General features: G+C 55.8%; 7 protein-coding genes across 7 annotated transcripts; 3 read left to right on the plus strand and 4 right to left on the minus strand.

Annotated features, from left to right (window-relative positions):
- Positions 1-236: 236 nt before the first annotated feature.
- Positions 237-1,194, plus strand: BGZ61DRAFT_71052 (uncharacterized protein). Its single transcript, XM_046257009.1, has one exon. The coding sequence runs from the start codon at positions 419-421 to the stop codon at positions 1,136-1,138; it is 720 nt and encodes a 239-aa protein (XP_046100222.1). The 5' UTR covers positions 237-418; the 3' UTR covers positions 1,139-1,194.
- A 3,075-nt stretch (positions 1,195-4,269) lies between these two features.
- BGZ61DRAFT_457256 (uncharacterized protein) lies at positions 4,270-5,209 on the plus strand. The gene has a single exon (XM_046246633.1). It carries the CDS (start codon positions 4,635-4,637, stop codon positions 5,115-5,117), a length of 483 nt encoding a protein of 160 aa, XP_046100223.1. The 5' UTR covers positions 4,270-4,634; the 3' UTR covers positions 5,118-5,209.
- A 124-nt stretch (positions 5,210-5,333) lies between these two features.
- On the minus strand, positions 5,334-6,287 carry BGZ61DRAFT_71101 (uncharacterized protein). The gene has a single exon (XM_046257010.1). The coding sequence runs from the start codon at positions 6,119-6,121 to the stop codon at positions 5,390-5,392; it is 732 nt and encodes a 243-aa protein (XP_046100224.1). The 5' UTR covers positions 6,122-6,287; the 3' UTR covers positions 5,334-5,389.
- A 3,186-nt stretch (positions 6,288-9,473) lies between these two features.
- Positions 9,474-10,636, plus strand: BGZ61DRAFT_360104 (ras family-domain-containing protein; the record flags this gene model as incomplete). The annotated part of the gene is made up of 8 exons (XM_046241137.1): positions 9,474-9,502; positions 9,575-9,606; positions 9,688-9,714; positions 9,798-9,877; positions 9,951-9,973; positions 10,042-10,070; positions 10,128-10,385; positions 10,467-10,636. 8 exons carry the CDS (start codon positions 9,474-9,476, stop codon positions 10,634-10,636), a joined length of 648 nt encoding a protein of 215 aa, XP_046100225.1.
- A 1,053-nt stretch (positions 10,637-11,689) lies between these two features.
- On the minus strand, positions 11,690-13,017 carry BGZ61DRAFT_71202 (uncharacterized protein). The gene has a single exon (XM_046257011.1). It carries the CDS (start codon positions 12,859-12,861, stop codon positions 11,818-11,820), a length of 1,044 nt encoding a protein of 347 aa, XP_046100226.1. The 5' UTR covers positions 12,862-13,017; the 3' UTR covers positions 11,690-11,817.
- A 3,603-nt stretch (positions 13,018-16,620) lies between these two features.
- On the minus strand, positions 16,621-17,062 carry BGZ61DRAFT_71245 (uncharacterized protein). The gene has a single exon (XM_046257012.1). It carries the CDS (start codon positions 16,961-16,963, stop codon positions 16,697-16,699), a length of 267 nt encoding a protein of 88 aa, XP_046100227.1. The 5' UTR covers positions 16,964-17,062; the 3' UTR covers positions 16,621-16,696.
- A 2,154-nt stretch (positions 17,063-19,216) lies between these two features.
- On the minus strand, positions 19,217-20,288 carry BGZ61DRAFT_71285 (uncharacterized protein). Its single transcript, XM_046257013.1, has 2 exons — positions 19,728-20,288; positions 19,217-19,608 (listed from the first exon to the last, which is right to left on the minus strand). The coding sequence occupies exons 1-2, from the start codon at positions 20,193-20,195 to the stop codon at positions 19,543-19,545; spliced, it is 534 nt and encodes a 177-aa protein (XP_046100228.1). The 5' UTR covers positions 20,196-20,288; the 3' UTR covers positions 19,217-19,542.
- Positions 20,289-20,747: the final 459 nt, after the last annotated feature.

Genomic DNA, 20,747 nt, shown 5'->3' on the forward strand with positions numbered 1-20,747 from the left:
CAACACGCACAAGAGGCAAACACTCCAAGCCGACGTGTAACCAGCGCCCATAGAATCGAGAGACGACGGCCGCCAAAAGTGCTAAAGGGCGTCAGATCGCCCGGCCAGAAGTGGAAAGAGGCAAAAGGGCGGCACAGATAGTTCCGCCATCTTCAGCCGGGTTTTACGACTCAGCCTCACTCAATCTCACTCGCGCCTTTTCTCGTACCGCTTCTCCCTCCACCCCCCGTCACGATTGGGTTCTGCGACTCTCTTTTTATTCTCTTCTCCCCCTTGCGAACGTGGACTTGTTGCTGCCGTTTGAGCTGGACCGTTGACGACGGCCCGCTCGCTCCAAGGGGAACCTGGGAGTCCCCGATCCCCGCCATTCTCACCACCAACGTTTGTCGGATATCGACATTCCGCTCAACCTTCCGCCATGGACCCTCACGATCCCAACTACGGCAGCCACCCGTCGCAGTCCATCCCCAACGCCGCGTACCCGGACTCGGCGTACCAGCCCAGCCATGGCGGCTCTGATAAACCGGCCCAGGGCGTCAGCTCGTCGCCCGTGATGGGGATGGGCATATCGCCCGTGTCGTCGCATCCGCAGCTTCAACAACACCACTCATACTCACCCTCGCAGCAGTCGCACCTCGCCGGATTCTCACACCAATCCTCCCCTCGCAGCAGTCGAATAGCGCCCTCACCATGGGGCGTCTCCGGTCCCCAAGGCGTCCCCATACCGACCGGCCCGCCTCCGCCCTACGACCCGACGCAACCGCCGTCCTCATACTCGCCGCTCGACAACACATCGTCATCGCACTCGCCCTCACGGCCCGCCGACTTGCATGTCCAGCCCACACCGCCGGCATCAACCCATTACCCGCCGTCGCTCTCCTCGGCCCAGTCCCCGCACCCGCCGTCGCCAAACCCCTACAGCACCGCCGGGTCCAGTTTAGAGAACGGGTCGAATAAGCTTGGTCCCATAGCCGAGGCCCGGCGCCGCAAGAAGCGCAAGGCGAAGATCTGCGTGGTGGCGCTGTGCGCAGTCATCTTGTTCATGGTTGCTCTGATCGTGGGCGTGGCGCTGGGCGTGCTCAAGGTCCAGTTTAAGGGCGGTAATGACCATGGCGGCCCTGATAACATCCAGGACTAACGGAGCCTTCCGCGAGGATGGATGTCTGGGAGGATCATGGCCTGGAAGACGAGACGTGGTGTCGGCCACGGTGCGGCTGTTCTGCCAGCCCGGTCTCAGCTCGGGCATCCCTCAATGTGTTGACAGCGGATTCGTATGATTTCTTTTTTTTGCCCGGTTTTTCAGCGTCACGGGTTTCAAAGAATGGACATGGCATGGCGTTTGGAGAGATAGATGGCGGAGCACGCTCCTTTTCTGTTGGGTCTCTTTCTTTTCTTTTACTACAAGCGGCATGGATCTGGCATTGGCATCAGACTCCCAACTAGCGAGACGCGACCAGAATAATTAAAACTACCGATAATGACACAACTAGATTATGACTTTGGATCCATCTCTGGGTGATGGCACAGACCGCACGGGCAGCACGGACAGTCCACTGTGATTAACGATGACCATTGTTGGACATTCCATTCGCCATTACTTCCTTTGTCTGAAACTCGCGGGCCTCAATGACAATTCCGTCATTGCTCTACTCTATGAGATAACACACATTCGGGGAGCCCCCCCGAGACACGATGGACACTTTGTCAGGAAGTCTTGCTTGAGAGTCCATGACAGATTGTAAGTGGCGCATCGCGGCTCACGCCACCTACGTATCATCAACAACAAAAGTCTCACCCTGTGAAGGATAACGCCTCGATGCGATGCCGCATAAACAAACAAACTCGAGAATTCACTCACTCGCGCATGATGAGCTCATCGCAATTGCAGTTTGCGGTCCAAGAGGCTCGCACTAGGCCGTCACCTGGCGAGCTGAGGCTGTCCCCCCGGATGCCAAGAAAACACCTTGACCCGGTGCGTCGGGATCATTCGTCTGGGGGCATTCCCTTGGCGGGGATGCTTCCAGCCCCGGCGCTGACATCACAGAGTGGGATTGGATCTGTTTGGGCGGATCGCTGCCAAGAGTTTGATGGGCGTTTGCCGGCAGGGTGAAGTTTTGTTGTGAATGGATGGGATCAGCGGAGGTTGGGACCAAGGGCAAGTCAGACACTGCATCTCTGTCGTCACTGGCTGTACTTACTGCACTCCACTACACCCTCAACAGCGCGAGTTCCATCCAACTCGGCCAAGTTTTCAATAGCCTGATGTCTCGAGGTCAGACGTCGGATAGTTTACTCGACGCCTCGGGGAATATCATGCACCGCAGCCTCTCGCTCCCTTGTGCACGGAGGCAAGGCCTTGCCGGTTCCGGTCGAGGGAGCGTCGGGTGATGGGTGATGGTCTCGCTTTGACCTGTTTTTGCCCTGGGATGTAGTTCTCCCTGGGATGTAGTCCTCACACCGGGGGCGGCGCTGTGACCAAAAGCTCGAAACTCTGGATGGTGGTCGATAGGGTGAGGATGGGCCCGCTCCTTGCGCTTGCGGGACGCGGGAGAGGATCCGGGACGGCACGGCAGCATCACACGTTCTGCGGATCTATCAAGCTCGCGGGGCGCAGGAGGCTATCCCTCCAGTGTGCGTGGTTGTCATTCTCGCCGCTGCGGGGAGGAGGCTATCCCTCCAGTGTCCCTGGTTGTCCTTCTCGCGGTGATGGGGTGAGACGGCGTTCCGTCGAGTAACGGTCGGGCGAGACGAGACAAGATGACTTGTCCTTTTCTGTAAAGCCATGCAACCCGGCTACTTACAGTTTCGTGCGGTTGCCTATCGGAAGCACGGCGGTCATCTGACGGTTGGTGGTGGCCTCACCTGGTGTTCTGGGCCCTTGATGGAGAATGGGGATCGCGGTCTGGACTGTGTGGAGTGGATGCTCTGAGGGTGCAGACGGGGTTGGATTGGCGAGTCGAGAACGAAGACATGGTCTCAGCCGCAAGTGGGAAACGCCGAGAATCTCTTTGTGTGTATTTTGCCTTTGCCTATGTACGGAGTACTCGATACGCGAGAGGCGAAATGGGACGTGGGGGAGAGGCCATTCTCGACGTGCGGCTGCTGCAAGGACAGTACCGCTACAACGTTGAGGCGAGGGGTAAATTGACTCTACCGAGTCTACTGCAATTGCGCTGCCCTGCATAGCAAGCGGGGGCAATGAATGACATGTGTCTTCGCATTCGCTGATATTCACCGACCGTTCAGTGACAGCTTTGCCACCGGGTGACAGCTTCTCTCGGACCGACACAACCTTGATTTCGTCCCATGTCAGTTGGTGGCTGCAAGCACGGAAGATGCCCGTTTCAGCCATTGGGTTGACGTGTCGCTGCTGCGCGGGCGTGTGTTGCGTTGCGCTTCGTTCCGGCGGCTCAAAGAGGAAAAGGACGGTTCCAATTCCAACGTCATGGATGTCATTGTTTTTTTGGAGAGTCGAGACTAGGGGGCAAGGTCTGAGGTCTCACAGCATACACTACAAAACGCAAAACACACAACAGAACACGAGGGACTCAGGGAGGCATAGGGCCTCAGATCCGAATCCGAAGCTGTGGGTGTCCAATCGGGAGCCTTGCCCGCCGCGCGCTACAGTTGCATGCTGTACCACTATCATGCTCCTGGTCTAACGCCGGCCAACAGCCCATCAGTTGACGCATCCTGACTTACAATTCACCAAGGGGCGCCTGCGGGTGACGACACTGCGCCGGCCGTCCAGCGAAGCCTGCAGCTAGAGTGTGGCAATTAGGCCGGGCATGTTGTCAAACACCTGCTGTGGGCTGTGAGGCTCCGCCGCGAGAGCCTCGACGCCCTGGATGCAATGCACCTCGGACGCCGTTGCAGTCTTTTCTACTGTGCAGCACCAGCTCATCAGTGCACCGCAGATGGCATGCGTTGCTGCAGGTACAGCAGCGCGGGCGGATGTGGCCCCCGCAAGGATATTCCCAGCAGGAGTGCCGAGCAAAAAGTAGACCGGCTGCATCGTCGGCTGTTTGGGATGAAGAGTGGCAGCTGCATCGCCTTCTCCGGCGGCGGGGGAGCTTCAGGCGAAGGGGTTTCCTACTTTCTCCTTGCCTCTATTGCGAAGAGGAGGGAGGGTGCGAATACGAAGGACGAGAGGAGAGACATGGAATAAAAAGAAAAGAAAAGAAAAGAAAAGAAAAGAAAAGAAAAGAAAAGAAAAGGAAAGTGAAACGCTACTGATGGAACACGCAACGCAACGCAACGCAACGCACGGGGAAACATGAGAAGTGAGGAGAATCGGACCATGCGTTGGCCTCTGTACGCAGTTCAGCTGCAGTGGCTGTAGCGGTAATCCTGTGGCGGTTGGAGGGAGGGGAAAGGTTGGGGAAGAAGCAAATGCCGGCTTGCACGCCCTGCGTTGTCCATTATGCTCGGTAGATGTGTGTTTTGCTTTTGCCTTTTTTTGCTTTTTTGATGCGCTCTGCTCACCGTTGTTTGTTTCTTTCTCCGACTTCTTATCTAGCTAGCCCTCTTCAGTTTCGAGTCGCAAGCCCCCAATGTCATGCAGCCATTGCGGCCTTGGAGGAGAATGAGGCCACGCCCTAGACCCTCGGACATGTAAGATGAGATGAGATGAGATGAGATTTCTTCTCCCCCTCCCTCTACGATCCCATCGTGGCCATTTTTTTTTTACCGCTACGGGCTGCACGTGCCAGCAGCTGTCGTGGACCTTACAGCTGCAACGAGGCCAAGATGCGCAGCGCAGTCGGCCTCAACGGAGCGGGCAGAGTCAATGCAGGAGAGGAGACGGGGGGGCTGAAGACCATGGTCCAATGCAAGGTGTGGAGGATGATGATGATGATTGTTTCTTCTTTTCTTTTATTTGCTTTGTTTCTGTCTCGAGAAGACCGTCACTACGCCCCCCATTTGCCCGTCGACATCCGTTGATACACCATCCGATCCACGGCGACGGCGACCGTCTCCGTCCCCGCGCTCGAGCGGGCACGGTCCTATTCGCGGCGTTAAGCATAGGCGCTGTCTTATTATTCACGCCCGCAGTGCAACATCTCGAGAAGATCAAGTCTCGCCTGGCCAGGCTGGAATATAGACTATTATGTTAAGTTATAGAGTAGGGTCCGACCGAAGGGGGGGGGGGCAGTGCGAGACCTGCGACACTGCGGTGCGGTGCGGTGCGGTGCGGTGCGGTGCGGTGTTGGTACGGGCGAGGCGACGTGTTACCTCCCGACGGACCGAGTACAGAACGCAGCTCGAGGATTCGTGGATTGATTCGGTTGATCGGTTCACCTAAGCTCCCCTCACCTCCCCCCCCCCCCCCTAAGCTTTCCCAAAAGCTCCCAAAGCTCCCATCCTCGCCATGTGAACCCCCTGTCGCTCACATCCCCCGATCCCGGCTGTCTTTTTTTCTGGGTGCCTCCGATCCCAAATATTCCTCGATCCCGGGCCCTTGTCCCTTGCCTCTGCCACCCCTCGTGGTGCCCTGGATACGTGGTTTCCTGTCTGACCAGAGCTGTGGTTTCGCCAAAAGAAAAACCCGGCTGCAAGACGAAAGAACAGAGACAGAGAATAAGAGAAAAAAGGCCCAATGCGCGGCTCCAGTCCGGCCATGTATATTCCAGCGGGATAGCGGGACAACCGGACGCCTGGGGACTCGGACTCCAGCTGCTGGCTGCCACGCTACGAAGCCTCCGGGGCAGTATCCCGCCGGACCCCGTCCCCTACAGGCTCCCTGTCCTCCCCGGGGGTGCTGTCCGCTGGGACGGCGTTCACTGGCCGGCTCTGGGTCCCTGTACGTACGCACATGCCCAATATAGCAGTACCACCTGGAAGCCCGTCTGCCAGGGGGATCCCTCCCAATCCGCGTGTCCGGGCCTCCATTGCTGGGCCTCCATGTCAGCTGTCGTCCGGCCTGTCGTCCGGCGTCCCCTGTGGCACTCGAGCGGCGGGCGAGCCGGGCAGGGACCAATTGCAGCCCACGCTGTACCGTGGCCTTGGGAGCGGGAAATGCGAAAGAGGAGAAGGGCCTTTGAGGAGGGAGGGCGGGTGTCCGCGGGCGATTGGGATTGGGCCGAGGGAGTAAATTGTCCGACTCCGTTGCTTTGCCCATGCCGTGTTCCGCCGGTCAAGGAGAATCTGGGCTTTGGGATGTGACTGGGCGGCGTTGTTCTGGATGGGCTAATGTCTAGGTCTGTCTGTCTAGGTTCTTGTATGGGCCAAGGCCAGTGGCCCACGGCCAGTGGTCCATCGGAGACGGGTCTGAAGGTTCACAGTGGGACATCAGCGGTATCAGCATCAGTAGCCAGTAGCGTGCAAAGCGGTGCAGCACAGCGCAGCACACAGATGCATGTCCATGCTGGCCAAGTTGGTACCTGACATTGACACTCCACCGCACCGGCAAGGACCAGCGGTTGCCTGCCATGCCATGCCATGCCCTGGGCATCTAGGACCCTGGGAACAATGGCCGGAACGGAGAGTTGCTAGAAGCCGCCTTACACACACACACACAGCATACGCTTGGATGGAGAGCTACTATTAGTCCGCTCCCTCGCCCGGGAAACTGGGCTGGGGCTGGACTGGGCTGGGCTGAGCTGAGCTGGAGCTGGGCCTCGACTTGCTCGCTTCCGCCTCCAGCACCGAAAACTTGTTCACCCTCGCGCTCGGCCGGCCGTTGCATGCAATAACCCTGGCACCGCCGTCCAACAGCCGGTCGGGCTCGTTGGCCGACAGGAAAACAAACCACTGAGGCAAGGAAGAAGGAAAGACAAGGGGAAAAAAGAAAGAAAAATAAATAAATAAGACGTATCCGCGTACGGATACGGCCCGTGTACACCGAGCACCCCTTGAGCTTCGGGATGCTAGACTGTCGCAAGCAGAAGCAGGTCAGCAACAAGCAAATGTATCAGTCCGTCAGTTCAGTCACCCACGCCCTGGGATACGATGGCCTCCGATGGAACCCCCCTAGGGCCTCTCACTAAATGGCGACAAGCCTAGACCAATCCGCAACCAAAACCAGCCCTAGCAGCTCCCCTTCAAAGCCCCCCCGTACTCCGTATCCCGGGAGAGGATCCTCTTTTTTTTCTTTCTTCGTTTGCTTTCCTTCTGGGCCCGTGAATGCGATTGCCTTTCTTGCTTGCGTATTTGCTGCCCTGCTGCGGCTTTGGTGCGCCGTTGCTCTTCGTCCCCTTGTCTCGTTCCCCCTCCGCCCGCCCCTCCGCTCCTCGCCCAATCCATCCCGGCCGTTTCTCGTTCGTTGCTCGCCCTCTCGCCCTCTCTCTCTGCTCTGTGTATTTTCCACATCTTTCTTCTTTGGCGTGCTCCGGACCTCGTCTTGCTCACAGGATCGGATCCTCTCTCGTTTGTTGGCTCGATCTTCGACAGTTGCTGTGCTCTTACTCGGCGCTCCGTAAACACACACCCCTCCTCTCTCCACTTCCTTTTTTCTCTCCCGTCTCCCGTGCCCCGTCTGCCGTCTTGTCTCTCCCCCGTTCTCCCCCGTTCTTCACGCCGTCGTCCAGTCGTCCACCTTTCCTTTCCTTTCCTTATTACAGGCAACCCCCGCCGGGCTGGGTTTTGCTTTTCCCTTCTTGCCTCACGCCTCTCCTCGCGCCTCTCGGGCCTTTGTTGTCACCACTGCGCTCTCTTGTCTCTCGTCTCTCGCCTCTAGTCTCTCGCCTCTAGTCTCTCGTCTCTCGTCTCCCAACCGTCTCAGCCTCCGTCTCCGTCACGGTCCCCTTCCGAGTCTCTCACGGCCCCCTTCCGAGTCTCTCACGGTCCCTCTCGAGTCTCTCACGGCCCCCCTCCCATCGTCTTGGCGCCTCCGCTCTCTCCCCTCACCCCCCTGCTGCGTGGATGTTATAGAGTGCCTTGCCCACCTTCTTCTTCCCCCCAAAAGACTCTCCAGTTTTCCCCCCTCGTTACCATTGCCAGGTCTCTCGTTTTCCCGCCGCGAGTACTTAGTGCATCGAATTCTCCGATATCTGCAAATCGTCGCCCTACCCAGAAAGCTCGCTGTCCGGCTAGTCTGGCTCCCCCGTCCCTCAGCCCACTTTAGCCTCAGCGCCGTCCAACCCGGCCTCCAGACTCTCTGGTCGCGGAGTTCTAGAACACCATCTCCAACACCTAGCAAGCTCTCGATCGACATCCCTTTAGGGCCCCTCCTTGCAACTTTAGGTCAACCATCCGCTGTCGGGTCACTGTCCACCCACTGTCCACGGTCCCTCGTCGCAGTTCCCACCCGCTAAGAAAGCCACCATCGACCACCATCGACCATCCCTCCCTCCACCTTGACGACGACTCTGCACTACGGAGGCCTTTTCTCCTGCCTACTACTACGTAGTGCCCAACTTATCTGTCTCCCCTCCACTCCCGTCTCCTCATTCTAGCTTGCCACAGCCTGCCAGCTTGCCCTGCCTACCTTAGTTGGTCGGTCATTGCCCTCTTTTGCCCTCTTTTGCCCCAAAACTCTCGCTCCAGATCAAGCCGTGGCGGCGCCCGCCCAACGATTGACCCTGTCCGGCACTGGCTTTACCGTCCTACGGTCCCCACGGTTCCACGGGCTTTCATCCCATCTTCATTCACATCCACTTCCGTCCGCACCGCATCTGCATTCATCGCTTGTTTCTCTGCTCCTCTACGCCTCTTCTTCCCCCCCCCGCTTCATTACGACAATACTAGGCTAGCCGCCACGCGCGCTTCCCACTTCCCGGTCCGAGGAAGACGCTGGAACTCAAATCCAGGATCCCAATCCAGGCATTCTAAGCCCGACTCCCTAGTGCCTCACTGTTCGCCTTGCCTCGCCTTGCCTCGCATTGCCTCGCCTCACTTAATCGCCGCACCTCTTCTCATTCTTGCATCTCTCATTCTTGCATCTCTCATCTCTCCGCTCACATCTCACCCTCGTCCTCTCCTCTCCTCCCTGGCTGGCATCACCCCTGGACTTTGGCCCTCATCTGTTTCCTCTCCGTGTCGATCTCGCCTTTGTTGTGACACAAGCCCCGGCCCGCCGACGACATAGCCGCGTCCCCCCCCGGACCTCCGATCGACAGTCCTTTTGTCTTACGCCGTGATCCTGCGACAGTGCATCCGCGTCCGCCTCATCCTCAGATATCACTCCGCCAGACGACCCGTCCCATTGCACCAATTCGGCCGCCGCCTATTGCCTCATCACTGCGTCGACCGCCCGTTCCGAGACCTCTTCCCGGCTTCTTGTCAACTTTTTGTCAATTTCTTCTCCACGCTTCTGCCCATTGACCATCGTCGCCCATTGTCCAGCTCATCCTTGCCCAGGAATCTTCCTTTTTCGCTTCTGATCGCGCTCTGGAAGCATCGACTACTCACTCTACGGAATCTACTTTCCCCACCACGAGGCATACGGACGCTCCCAACGGCGCCACAGTATCATCGCCTCGTTCGGTTCCTTTCTTCCCTCACACCGTCACATCGTCACAGTAGCCGTCATCATGCCCCGGCACTATGCCTATCAGCCCAGGTATGACATTGGCCATTCTTGCTCTTCCACCCTCATCCCAAAAAACATTTTGCTAACTCTTTCCGTCCACAGTCGTGAGCTACACGTGGTAGTTCTTGGCGCAGGTCCGTCCATGCCCAACCCAACTCTGTCTCCCTTATTCTCATCTTTATTTGCACTTGGCTGACTCGCTCTCCACATTTCAGGTGGCGTGGGTAAGAGTTGCTTGACTGGTAAGTTGTCCTCTTCTCCACAACCACACAACCTCACAAGCGCCGGTTCTCCATCTTCCTGCAGAAGCTCACATGGCCGACAGCCCAGTTCGTGCACAACGAGTGGATCGAGAGCTATGATCCCACCATCGAGGACTCTTATCGCACCCAACTCCAGGTTGATGTAAGTAGTGCCGCACTCGTGCCAGACTGCTGGTGCCGCGCCACATAACCTCCTGACTGACTCGCTCTCGCAGGGGCGCCAAGTCGTTCTCGAAATGTGAGTCTTCATCCTTGGTTCTCCCGCTAGCTCGCTTCCATGGCCGCCGAGACTGACTCAGCTTCCAGCCTCGACACCGCGGGGACCGAACAATTCGGTAGGTCTTTCGTGGCCCAACAACTAGTCTCGCACCCTCGTACTGACGATGGACCAGTCGCCATGAGAGACCTATACATGAAGACCGGCCAAGGGTTTCTCCTCGTCTTCAGCATCACCTCGTCCTCCTCATTGAGCGAACTGGCCGGTCTGCGAGAGGAGATTATCCGCATCAAAGACGACGAGAACATCCCAATTGTCATTGTAGGCAACAAGGCCGATCTAGAGGAAAACCGTGCTGTGCCCCGAGCCAAGGGCTTCTCCATCTCGCAGCGATGGGGGGCGCCATACTACGAGGCTAGTGCCCGAACGAGGAGTGAGTTCCCACAACTTGGCCCGGCTTCAAATTGGCCCGCCCCATCATATCGCCGCATTGGGAACTGACAAACAACCGCAGCAAACGTCGACGAGGTCTTCATTGATCTCTGTCGGCAGATGCTGCGAAGGGACGACGAGCAACAAGCCCAAGGAGATGGAGACGACGGGTACAAGTACGACGTGGGAGGTTCGCAGAAGAAGCGCCGTCGTCGCCGAAGAAAGGACTCACCCCGATGCGCGATTCTGTGAACGTGACGAATGATGTTTGAACAACGACCAAGGGATGGCATGCGAGCATCAAGGTGTTTTTGACTTTTTATTTCTTTTTCTAGTTATGACTGTACGGGCCTTGGCGACAAAAATCACTTGCACCAACAAAGACGAATGACTTTTAGCAACACGAAAGGGCCTCGCGGTCCGAGAATCACGAAAACACGACTGTACCAGCAGACAATCGACACGTCAAGTTTGGTCGAACGGGGAAGCGCAACACAAGCGAATAGAGAGCTATCGGATTCAACGGTTTTAGTTTGTATCCCCACAAGCAAGTCGTGGTCTTATTGATTGGGGGAGCTCTGGAGCAACGAGCCCCGACTCGGAATTTGGCCAGATGAAGAAAACGGGCCACAACCCCCTACTTGTATAGGCACAAAAAGAATGGCGTCGATGGCGTTGGGAAGAAGACTCAGGGACATGGGTCAGGATATCATTGTTTTTCTGGATATTGGATGTTTGGGTATTACCCCCGGTCGACTTTGGGCCCGCTGAGGAAATGGTTTACTGGATGACGACGATTGAATCGAAGCTAGAGGACTAGACTGGACGAGTCTGAGAATCAAACACCGATCACGATCAACCCTGTAACCCAGCCGTGACCGTGTGATTGCACTAACACCATACAACCTATATGTGTTGCAGATATGTGTGATTCAACTGCATGGAAGGAAGATCACGCCACCATGTTGGTGGCTAGTCATGACCAACCAGATGCATCCTGGAGACCCAAATCCTCCGAACTACGGTTATTCACCAGGTATTACTCCACGCACTCCCTGTGCCGGCGGACGAATACGAAGTTTCAATCGCTCGTTGGTAGGGTCCGCGAGTCGAACTTTGCTCTCGGCGGAGCGGCACGGCGCGGGTCCACATATGTGCTTCAAACAAGGGAAGTGTAAGTCTGGGTTCTGCAACCTTGTAACTTAACGAGTCTCTTTTATAGCTGGTCGCTTAGTAGGTTTTTTGGTTGTTGGTTGATCCTGTAGAATATGTTTCCAGGGTCTATTTCTTATGGCGACATATATTGCAACATTTTCGGTTTCCAATCCCGACCTCTGGTCTCAGCTTTTGGATGACGAGTCATCTTTGCTCATTCGCCGTGGCGGTGCGTCTTGGAGGCCAACTCGCGTGGCACACATCGGGTGAGGTTACACTCACTTTCTCCGGAAGATGCCCCAGATATCTCCCAGCATGCCCAGCCAACCCCTCACATTGCCCACGGTATTCAACAGGTAAAGATAGCGCTTCACAAACGAGTCCACGTGCTCGTAGTCGTCGGCGTAGCACTCCCAGATGCCCCGTCCCTGGCCGTCGCCCTCGCCGTCCGCAACGGCCATGTCCTCCTGCTCCAGCCCGTCCACGCCGCGCGTCTTCATGCGCGGGCCGATGACGAGGGACCGGCCTGCGACGGCCTCGTCGGCGACCAGCCGGGTCGCGGCGTCCACCACGTCGGCGACGGTGGCGGCGCCCGCGCTGCCGGACAGGAAGATGGCCTCGGTGACGGGCGGCATCATGTGGGTCTGGGCCGTGTAGAAGGGCGCGACCATGTTGACGCGGATGCCCCTGAGGTACGACGTGGCGCGGAGCGAGCGGAAGAGGCCCAGCACGGCGTGCTTGCTCATGGCGTAGTGCGTCTGGCCCGGCAGGGGCATGATGGACGCCACGGAGCCGATGAGCAAGAGGCAGCGGTCTGGCCGGGGGTTGAGCGGGAGATAGTACAGCGCCAGGTGCGTCGTGAAGGTGGCCCCCGTGATGTTAACGTCGAGGGTCGCCGTGCTGGGCTTGGGGAGCTTGCCGTTGACGAGCACCGGGTTCTCGAAGATCTTGGACTGGGCCGGCTGGATGATGCCCGCGTTGGGCACGACAATGTCAATGGCACCGCTGGGGCTCACGCGGACGGCCGTCTCGAACAGGCTGACCTGCGAGTCCCAGTCCGTCACGTCGCAGTGTTGGTAGGCGAACGTCGCCTTGGGATAGCTGGCCCGCAGCGAGGCCACCAGCTCCTCGCCCTCGGCATCCGCCAGATCGCCAATGACGACGTGAGCGCCCAGCGATGCCCAGCGACGCACCATGTGGGCGCCGAGGCCCTTGGCGCCGCCGGTGATGACGACCGTCTTGTCGTTGACCGTGGACGGGTCGTAGGGCTTGGTGACGTCCACGGGCGGTGACTGGCGGATCATCTTCTGGATGGCACTCATCGTGGCGGGAGCTTAAGCTGGAGCTTTGCTTCGCGGTGATGAGAGGCGAATGGGCTGCTGGTATACGAGCAAAGACGTTGCAAAGTCGAGGTTTTCGACGCTCCAGCAGCTGAAGGGCGAGCTGTGCGCTGACGACGAAGCTGTCCAATATATCGGTGGGGCTTTCACCGTTCAGGCTTAGTTTTACACTAGTGAGGATCACAGATCAATAGCTTGATGGAGTGGATAGCACTAGCACGGGTGTCAAGCTGGCGATGACATTGCAATTCCTCTCGTGGCTTTTCTTGATTTTCGCATATACTCGATGGCATTTTCACTCACACGACGAGGCGACCGGCACGTCCCGCTTAAAATATAACGGAGATCGACGGCCCTGTTGAGCGTCTTCTGACCCCCACTTGGGTCCACCTAAGCTTGAGCTGTTAGACGACGATCCGCCCCCACTCTCGGGGCAGTTTTTAGCACACTGTAATCACGGTATAAGTAAGGATCTAGGACAGTCTGAGTCAATAAACAACGCCCAGGATACATTATATGTAGAGAACACGAGCTGAGTCAATCTGCCAAGATTGCTGGATCGGATATTTAACCTATCTCTCCCCCGCCAGTGGAGAAGGGGAAACTCCAAGAGCGTGTTGTAGTCTCGAATTTCCGGCGTCACAGTGAATGCCACCCATGGGGACGAGCCATCTTGCACCCAAACGCCTGGTCTCCATAGCTGCTGTGGTAGTCGTGGCCGAAGTCGAGGTGGAGTTTGTCATCGAAGGTGTGATTGAAGGTATGGTCGAAGACGCGGTTGAAGGTGTAGTCCATGTATTAGACCATTACACACAAGATGCCACTCGCTAGCTATAAATGCAGCACTCCTTTGTTGGCTCGGCAAAGACGCGTGTCGCTTACATAGCGAGACTCCTTTTGGAAACTACCGATTTTATGTGGCTGCGGTGGTCGTTGTCGAAGTTGTCATGGAGTCTGTGGCCGTGAACAGCTGGTTGCATTAGTTGAGGTCGTGGAAGTGTTAAGCTAATATCCGACGTTGACAAACTAGTCGAGTCAGATTGGCTGTGAGCGGGCTTTCATGGCCCGGCGGTAGAAAATGACGCCTGAGCGAGAAGCAGGGACACCGCAATAAGCAATAATTGGAAATGCATGGCGGAAAACTGAACAGAGTGATACACAGCAGACATCAAAGAACAAGAGCCTGCACGCCCACTCTATATAGTATTCAACAGAAGTATTGTTCATCTCTTCGACCAAACTCCTAGACTAATTTTTAAGAATTATCGAATTTTCGTACTCCAGCTCGCTTCCCGTCTCGGAGGCAACTAAAGCTCGCAGTTAACATCATCCTCATTCCGCCCTGGCAGAGGAACCTCGAACAGGGGCTGTATCCCCTTGCTGTTCCGGTCAGGCTTCTCCTTTCATTTCGTTGGCGGAGACTGGAAGACCTGGTCATTCTCGGACATCATTCTGCCGTTATTAGACAAGTCGTGAATAAAAGCTAGCAACATAGGGTTAATTACCAAGCCCCAACTTTGTTTTTCGAGACGAAACTCGACCTTGTATTATCCATATAAGCTTCACCCTGAACTCCGATCATCCATGCTCGCAATGGAGACTGTCAATTTGGACTCGTGTCCTGAGCTGAACTCCTCCTAAAATCTGCTAGCACCCTACATGTGTAATATCAGACAGGCCACCACTCGAACGAGAGTCTACTAGGTCCGACCTAATTGTCAGACGACGTCGCCCAAGTTTTCGCCGGCACTGTCGGATTCCAAGATTCAAGTCGTTCTCTAATTCATCACCAAAGGAATCCTTCAGCGTCCATAGCACAATAGTTGATGGTCCCCATCCACTCTTACCCCCTTCGTGAAATACATTGCGTTGTTGAGCCCCTGGTTGATGTGGATACAACACAAACCTTGCGATGCGGATGACTACAGCTTTGCCTTCAATCTTAGACTGCGTGCCGACGGCGATATCGATGTACCTACAAAGATCCACAATTGCTTCCGTAGCTCTTGTCGGGAGCTCCGCACTTGCGTCAGTGTCTTCGTTCCCGAAGAAGTCAGCAAGGTCGGCTATGTCAAAACCTCGTCGGTGTTGACGCACTGGTGGAGATAGAAAGACTCAGGCTGGGCTTGCAGGTCCCTTGGCGAAGAGAAATAGTGCCAGGGTGAGATGTAGGACAGTACGATGGAGGATGGTCCGAACTACTTGGTCGAGAACTGAACAGCCGTGATCACGACAGATAACGAGGAGGACGCAGCACGTAAGTTATATAGCACGTATACGCCAAGCTTAGACAGCCAAGAGACGCATCATCAATCTCGTGAGACGATGTATTAGGACTATCATTGAGAACTGTCGACTTTTGTTGTTCTGCCTCATCGCTATATATAGTGTCGTTTATAAAGCAGCTGATACAAGAACCAGACATACACACTCTGTGGAGGATCCTCGATCAGGAGCATGCTACAACTCCACTGCGTATTATTGGGAAAATCCATGTCCAGCACCTCTTTTGGCATTCGCTAGAAGCCATCGTATCCAATCATACCTGAGCCAATGGCCGATATTTGACAGTCAACTGTAGTCCAAAATTCGTCGGTACGATCTGGGCAGATGGAGTGAGGCCGGACGGCATAGACGAATAGAGTGTACCAATCCCCGTCAGGGTCCGAACTGGTTGCCGCTGTATTTATTGGCATGCCAGCAACCAGGCCCAGCATTCATTTTTGAGCGCAGAAAGAGGAGGCGGGGGAGAGAATGTGAAAACTTGAGAGCTAAATTCGCCCGTGTTTCGACTGGGAATCCCTAAACTGTGCGGTCTTTGATCGTCTTGTCTCCATCCAAGCAGGATCTGAAAGCAAACACTTACGAGGCACACGCCAGTTCCATTGTGTACTGTTTGCTGGCATCAACCCGAAGCGCGAATGAAATGCCGTTACCTTCCCTACCTTCAATCTCACCGCCATCTAGCTCTTCACACTATGCTTACTCCCTCCCCTGCCTGTCATCTCTTACCACTAATTAGGCAAAAGGAGAACAAATCCGATTCCCGGGAATCAACGGCTTATGGTAAGCACTTAATGATTAGGTTTCGGGTCAACATGGTTTTCGCCAGGGTTGAAAATTTCACGATTCCGAAAGTCAAACCCCTCCATACCGTCGCAGTTTAACATCTTGACCTAGGCAAAAAAGGGCAACCGTCTGAAGCGAATCAACACAGCAACTCGGCAATTGTCGAAGCTTTAACTTCTAGACCACTAGGTCTCAATTCTTTTTGGGTCATCCGTGGGCCTGAGCCGTCGGCATGACCCCTTTCTTGCCTCTTTGTGTGACATGTTTCTAATGTGATCTATCATTCACAAAAACTCTTTTGACGAATCCGGTATGGCCGGAACTCATGATCAGGTCGCGATACTGACTGGCCAGCCAGGTTTTGAGAAGCCTGCTTCCAGTGTCAGGCGACCGACGATCTGCCCTTCGCTTCTTGGCTTCTTTCAATCGAGAACCCCAGGGGATGAATATCATCATTGGTGGAGTTTCCAATCTCGGGAAGTCGTCAAGAGGGTGCCATTGTCGTCATTGTTTGATCCAGGCACCTCTCAGCCACCTTTCCACGCCCATTGCGCCCAAGCCAATGGGTCGAAATATCCTGCAGAAGGAATGCGCTAGACGGTCTGCTGATGGGCGCCCGGGCGGGAAAATTGTCAACAAAGCGAGGTCTCAGTTTGCTCCGAGGAACGGCCCGACGATGGGAGTCATCAGATGAGCTTCGCCTCGTCATTCACGGGCAGTTTCACAGCAGCGAGTCGGATGATGATGTTCAGACAATAATGACACAAATCCGCTCAATGGTGTCAGCAGACGCTTGCCATAAGCGCGCGGTCTGTGGAACTGGAACAATCCGACTTTTGTGGCGTTGTATCCTCCCTCGGTCTTGTCTCGAGACCGTGGGGAGGTAGCCAAATGTGCGAGGGCTGAGTTCAGTGCATGTCGTAGCGGGAGAGAAGCTGACTGAGGTTGTGGGGAGCGAATCAGGTGTTGCATTGTCAGTACTTTGCGGCTCGGGAAGCCAAATGTCGGGTAACATATTAGGACTAACGGCTCTTAGGACCTTTCATGTATCATGTCGCAAAGCTCCGAGACACCTGTGGAGGACCGCCTGTCCCCGCGTCTAAAACGCCATCGTCTCAGCGCACGCGATCACGCTGGGCGATCACCTTTCCCATTTCCCCGACAGATAGCAATCTCAGGCCTCAGGCTCGAGGAGGTGAGGTGGGATACGTCACATGAGAATCTGTGAGGCGTCGAGCGCTGTGTCTAGAACGGCGGACCGGGGCGGAGTGGCTGTTGATGGGCGGCGGACCGGCAGTCTGCGAGCGTCTATCAACGGCTCCCGAGAGCTGCGAGTATCAACGTGTCTGCCACACGCTTGCGCTGGAATAGGGTATAGCAATGGCACATCATTTGCCGCCGAACGCTGGCGTTCTCAGGGAGCGTGCTAGGAAGCGTGCTGGGTGAAGAGCTCGGGGGAGGTGGTGGGTGAATAACGAGCTGGTATTGGATCATCTGGATCTGCTTACTCCCCGACACCAAGCTTCTGCTCGGGCCCTGGTCCCAGGAGAGCCAAGTGCCAACGAAGCCAAGTAGGGGATAGGCTATTCCCGGCGGCCAACAGGCTGGGATGCCGGGGCCCGTTTGCCATGGACGGTGGACCACCCCCAGAGCTTACAGACGCCTTGGGCTGGGTCGCTCGTTAAGCCCACCTCATTGGCGCGTGGCCAGGGGAATGGGTGGGAGGGGGGTGATTGATCCCTGGCCAGATGGGAACAAGTGAGGAAGCCGTGTCGACGCCTAGGCCGAAGAGACTGATAAGCCGATTGGAACCAGCGGGGGCGACGCCAGGCGAGAAGCCACAAAGGCGGATGTACTTTGTACTCTGCGCATACTGGCTGAGCATATCATGATGCCAACGGAGGGGTGGAGGCCAGCGCTCGGAGGGTGGAGGCGGAGGAGGGGAAGGAGGGGGATCGACCGAGGCCTCTGTGGCCGGGTTTTGCTGGTCTTGATAACAGAAAATGTCCGTGAGCAGGGTGGGATTCATGTGGTGCAGAATGCAAACCTAATAAGAATGGGGAATGTTGAAGAGATTGCGCAGAACGTAAAGTGAAGTGGTGGTGTTGCGACGTAGAGACGCGGTTGTAGTCGCCAAAATCACGTGCGTGCTCATTCAAGCTGGAGGGCCTGCACAGGGGATGTGCAGTTCGTTGTCGTTGCAACGCCGCCTGTTACTCACTTCCGGCCCGGACAAGTTACCATGAAGGTACTATGTTGGGAGATCGTGTCGATGCGCGATGGTGCCTGGCTGAGATATGATGGTGCTCTGGCCAAGGACCGGCCAAGAAGCACATGGTTAGACAAGCTCGGGGCATGAGTCCTGTGGCGCCTTGAGGCGTGGTTTGATAATACGTAGCGGTGGTAGCAGCGGCAATGGAGCACAGCTAGCAAAGTACTTACAATGGGCGACGAGATTGTAGCGATATGCCATCGAAGGTGGTTGGCGGCTCATGCCATATCATTGCTCACCTTCTATCCACCCATCCCGTCTCCTCCGGCGTCGACGACGGCTGCAATGCATGTGGGCGCTCTCAAAAGAAACGAAACCGGCGCTTGCCTGTTCCAGTGCACCGCATCCCCATAGGTGACGGGACAGCAGACAAGTCAAATGATATCGTCACGCATCTTGTCCCGCGGACCAATGGGCTAATGGCCGCAGGGGACGGAACGCTGTGCCGACTGAAGGGATTGGGATAATGGAGATCCAATGGGGGCCGAGTATCGACGGCCCAACGCCAAAGATGAGGCAAAGACAGGGTACCCAGGGCGTAAAAGTTCCTGCACCTATCTCTACTACGTAGTATGTGCGGAACGCTCCTCAAGTGACCAGCAGAGTTAGGGGCTGGCCAAGGTGGTACAAAAAGCACTGGTTCATGGGGGAAAATGACCTGGGCGGACATGGCACAACTGGCCAATGTGCATGAAGCAGCCGACGAAAAAAGAAATTCGTCATTGGAGGCTGTCGGGGCAGAAGACGACAGACATCCTAGCGGTTACTCTACCCTTGTCTCACATCACATCATCCCTGAGACGTGAGACGTGGAATGTGGGCGTGGGAGGAATGTGGGATGTGGGATGGGGTCCAAACGTGGGAGGCTCTCGAGCCGAGCCGCCGACGAACAAATTTGATGTCTTTGCCCTCTCTTGCCGACTGCGTAAGTTTCGGTGAGAACAAGTGAAGCAAAAATATCACTAGTCACGCCTTCAACCACGTAACACGCCACGGTTACTCGGAGTATAAAATGGGCTGAAACCTAACGCTGAAGAAAACGCGCGGCGCACCTGAGGCGATACGAGCCACAGGAAAGTGTGTTGGTGCCAATTACTGGCTTGGAATGCCTGGCCTGCTGGTCAATTTAAGAAAAAGAGTGACGTTTGGGGAGAAATGGATTGACTGACGGATCTCTCCCCGTGTCGCACCTTGTACGCACGTCCCGCCGGGTCAGGGCAGACTGGCTTCGGGCAGCGGAAATCATTCCGGCGCATTCTAATTAGACCGACCTTCAGGGCGCGATGTACGGCATCGGTGTGTTCACGGACGTCGTTTGAGGTTTAAAAAAGAGCATTGCCGTTCGGACACATGCAGCGATTTTCGACACGCAAGTACATGCTCAGATCCTAAAAATAATGATCAACAATGCACCTAATACACCGGTTTAGAAAACAACGTTCTTACAACCCCAAGTCTTTGGTATTTGTCAAGTTGGATTTATTATCACAGTTGCCTGAGAATGTACCTTTTGACTGCGCATCCTAGGTACATTGTTGTGCCTGACGTTTAGCTGAAGAGGCTTGTACCTGTGTGCGAATAGCATGATGTATGGGTGCGAATAGTAATAATCTTCAAAAAAGAGTTCAGCCGGTGCTTCGGTTCTGTTTAGGTTGGAGAAACGTCGCATCGGTTGCAGAGCACGGGAGCGACGGGAACACACAATATTTTCATGTGCGAGAACGAACAGCCGAGAGCGGCTTGAACAAGGGGACATGGGCTTGTGAGACCGGGTCAGGCTGCTTCCCGAGAACCTATGCCCTGCCATGCAAGGCCAAGGGGGGCATGGGCCAAGACTTGGGTTCCAAGCAACCTGCCGGGGAGTTATCCGCCGTTCGGGTACCCAATTATTCGACATCTTGCCGGGGCCAAGGCGAGAGAGTAGGCTCGATTTTCGTAGCCGCGAAGTTCGGGAATGTAGTCGGCCGACTTGCATAGACACGCTTCCTGGGCTTTGTGTAACTCGACTACTGATGGAACACTGAAACTCGAAACACCCAAGCTATATTCAGGTCAACGTCAACTTGCAGGCAGAAATTAGAATGAGACGCCAGCAGCCGCGGCAATCAATCAACCTAATCAATTGACCCAACAAAAGAGCCCAGAAGAGCCTGCTGCCGAGGCTAATCACGCAAGCCCTGGCCTCCGAGCCCCCTCGTCGGAGAATTGCTTTGCCGAATCGAATTGGATCTTGATCCTCTGGTCTCTATGGAGTATGGAGGTGCAAAGAGACAGATGCGGTTGCTGTCGCAGTGAGGACATCCGTTAGCGCGTACGCGTCTCCGTCTATCTGTCAGCGGCGGTGGGCCAGCTGCTGCAGGCCGCCCGTTATTGAGCCAGTGACCCGGTCTAGAGGCAGCCCAGGCGGTGCTTTGGGCCTTGTGCTGGGCCTCTTGCATGTATCAAGTACCGCTTAAGGAAGAGCCACCTCCGGGCTTGATGACATGGGTAGGGGTGTTTGTGGCTGCCGTGGTGGGGTGGTGGTGGA

Source organism: Ilyonectria robusta (assembly GCF_021365365.1).
Source record: "Ilyonectria robusta strain PMI_751 chromosome Unknown BGZ61scaffold_19, whole genome shotgun sequence".
NCBI classification, from domain to species: Eukaryota; Fungi; Ascomycota; class Sordariomycetes; order Hypocreales; family Nectriaceae; genus Ilyonectria; species Ilyonectria robusta.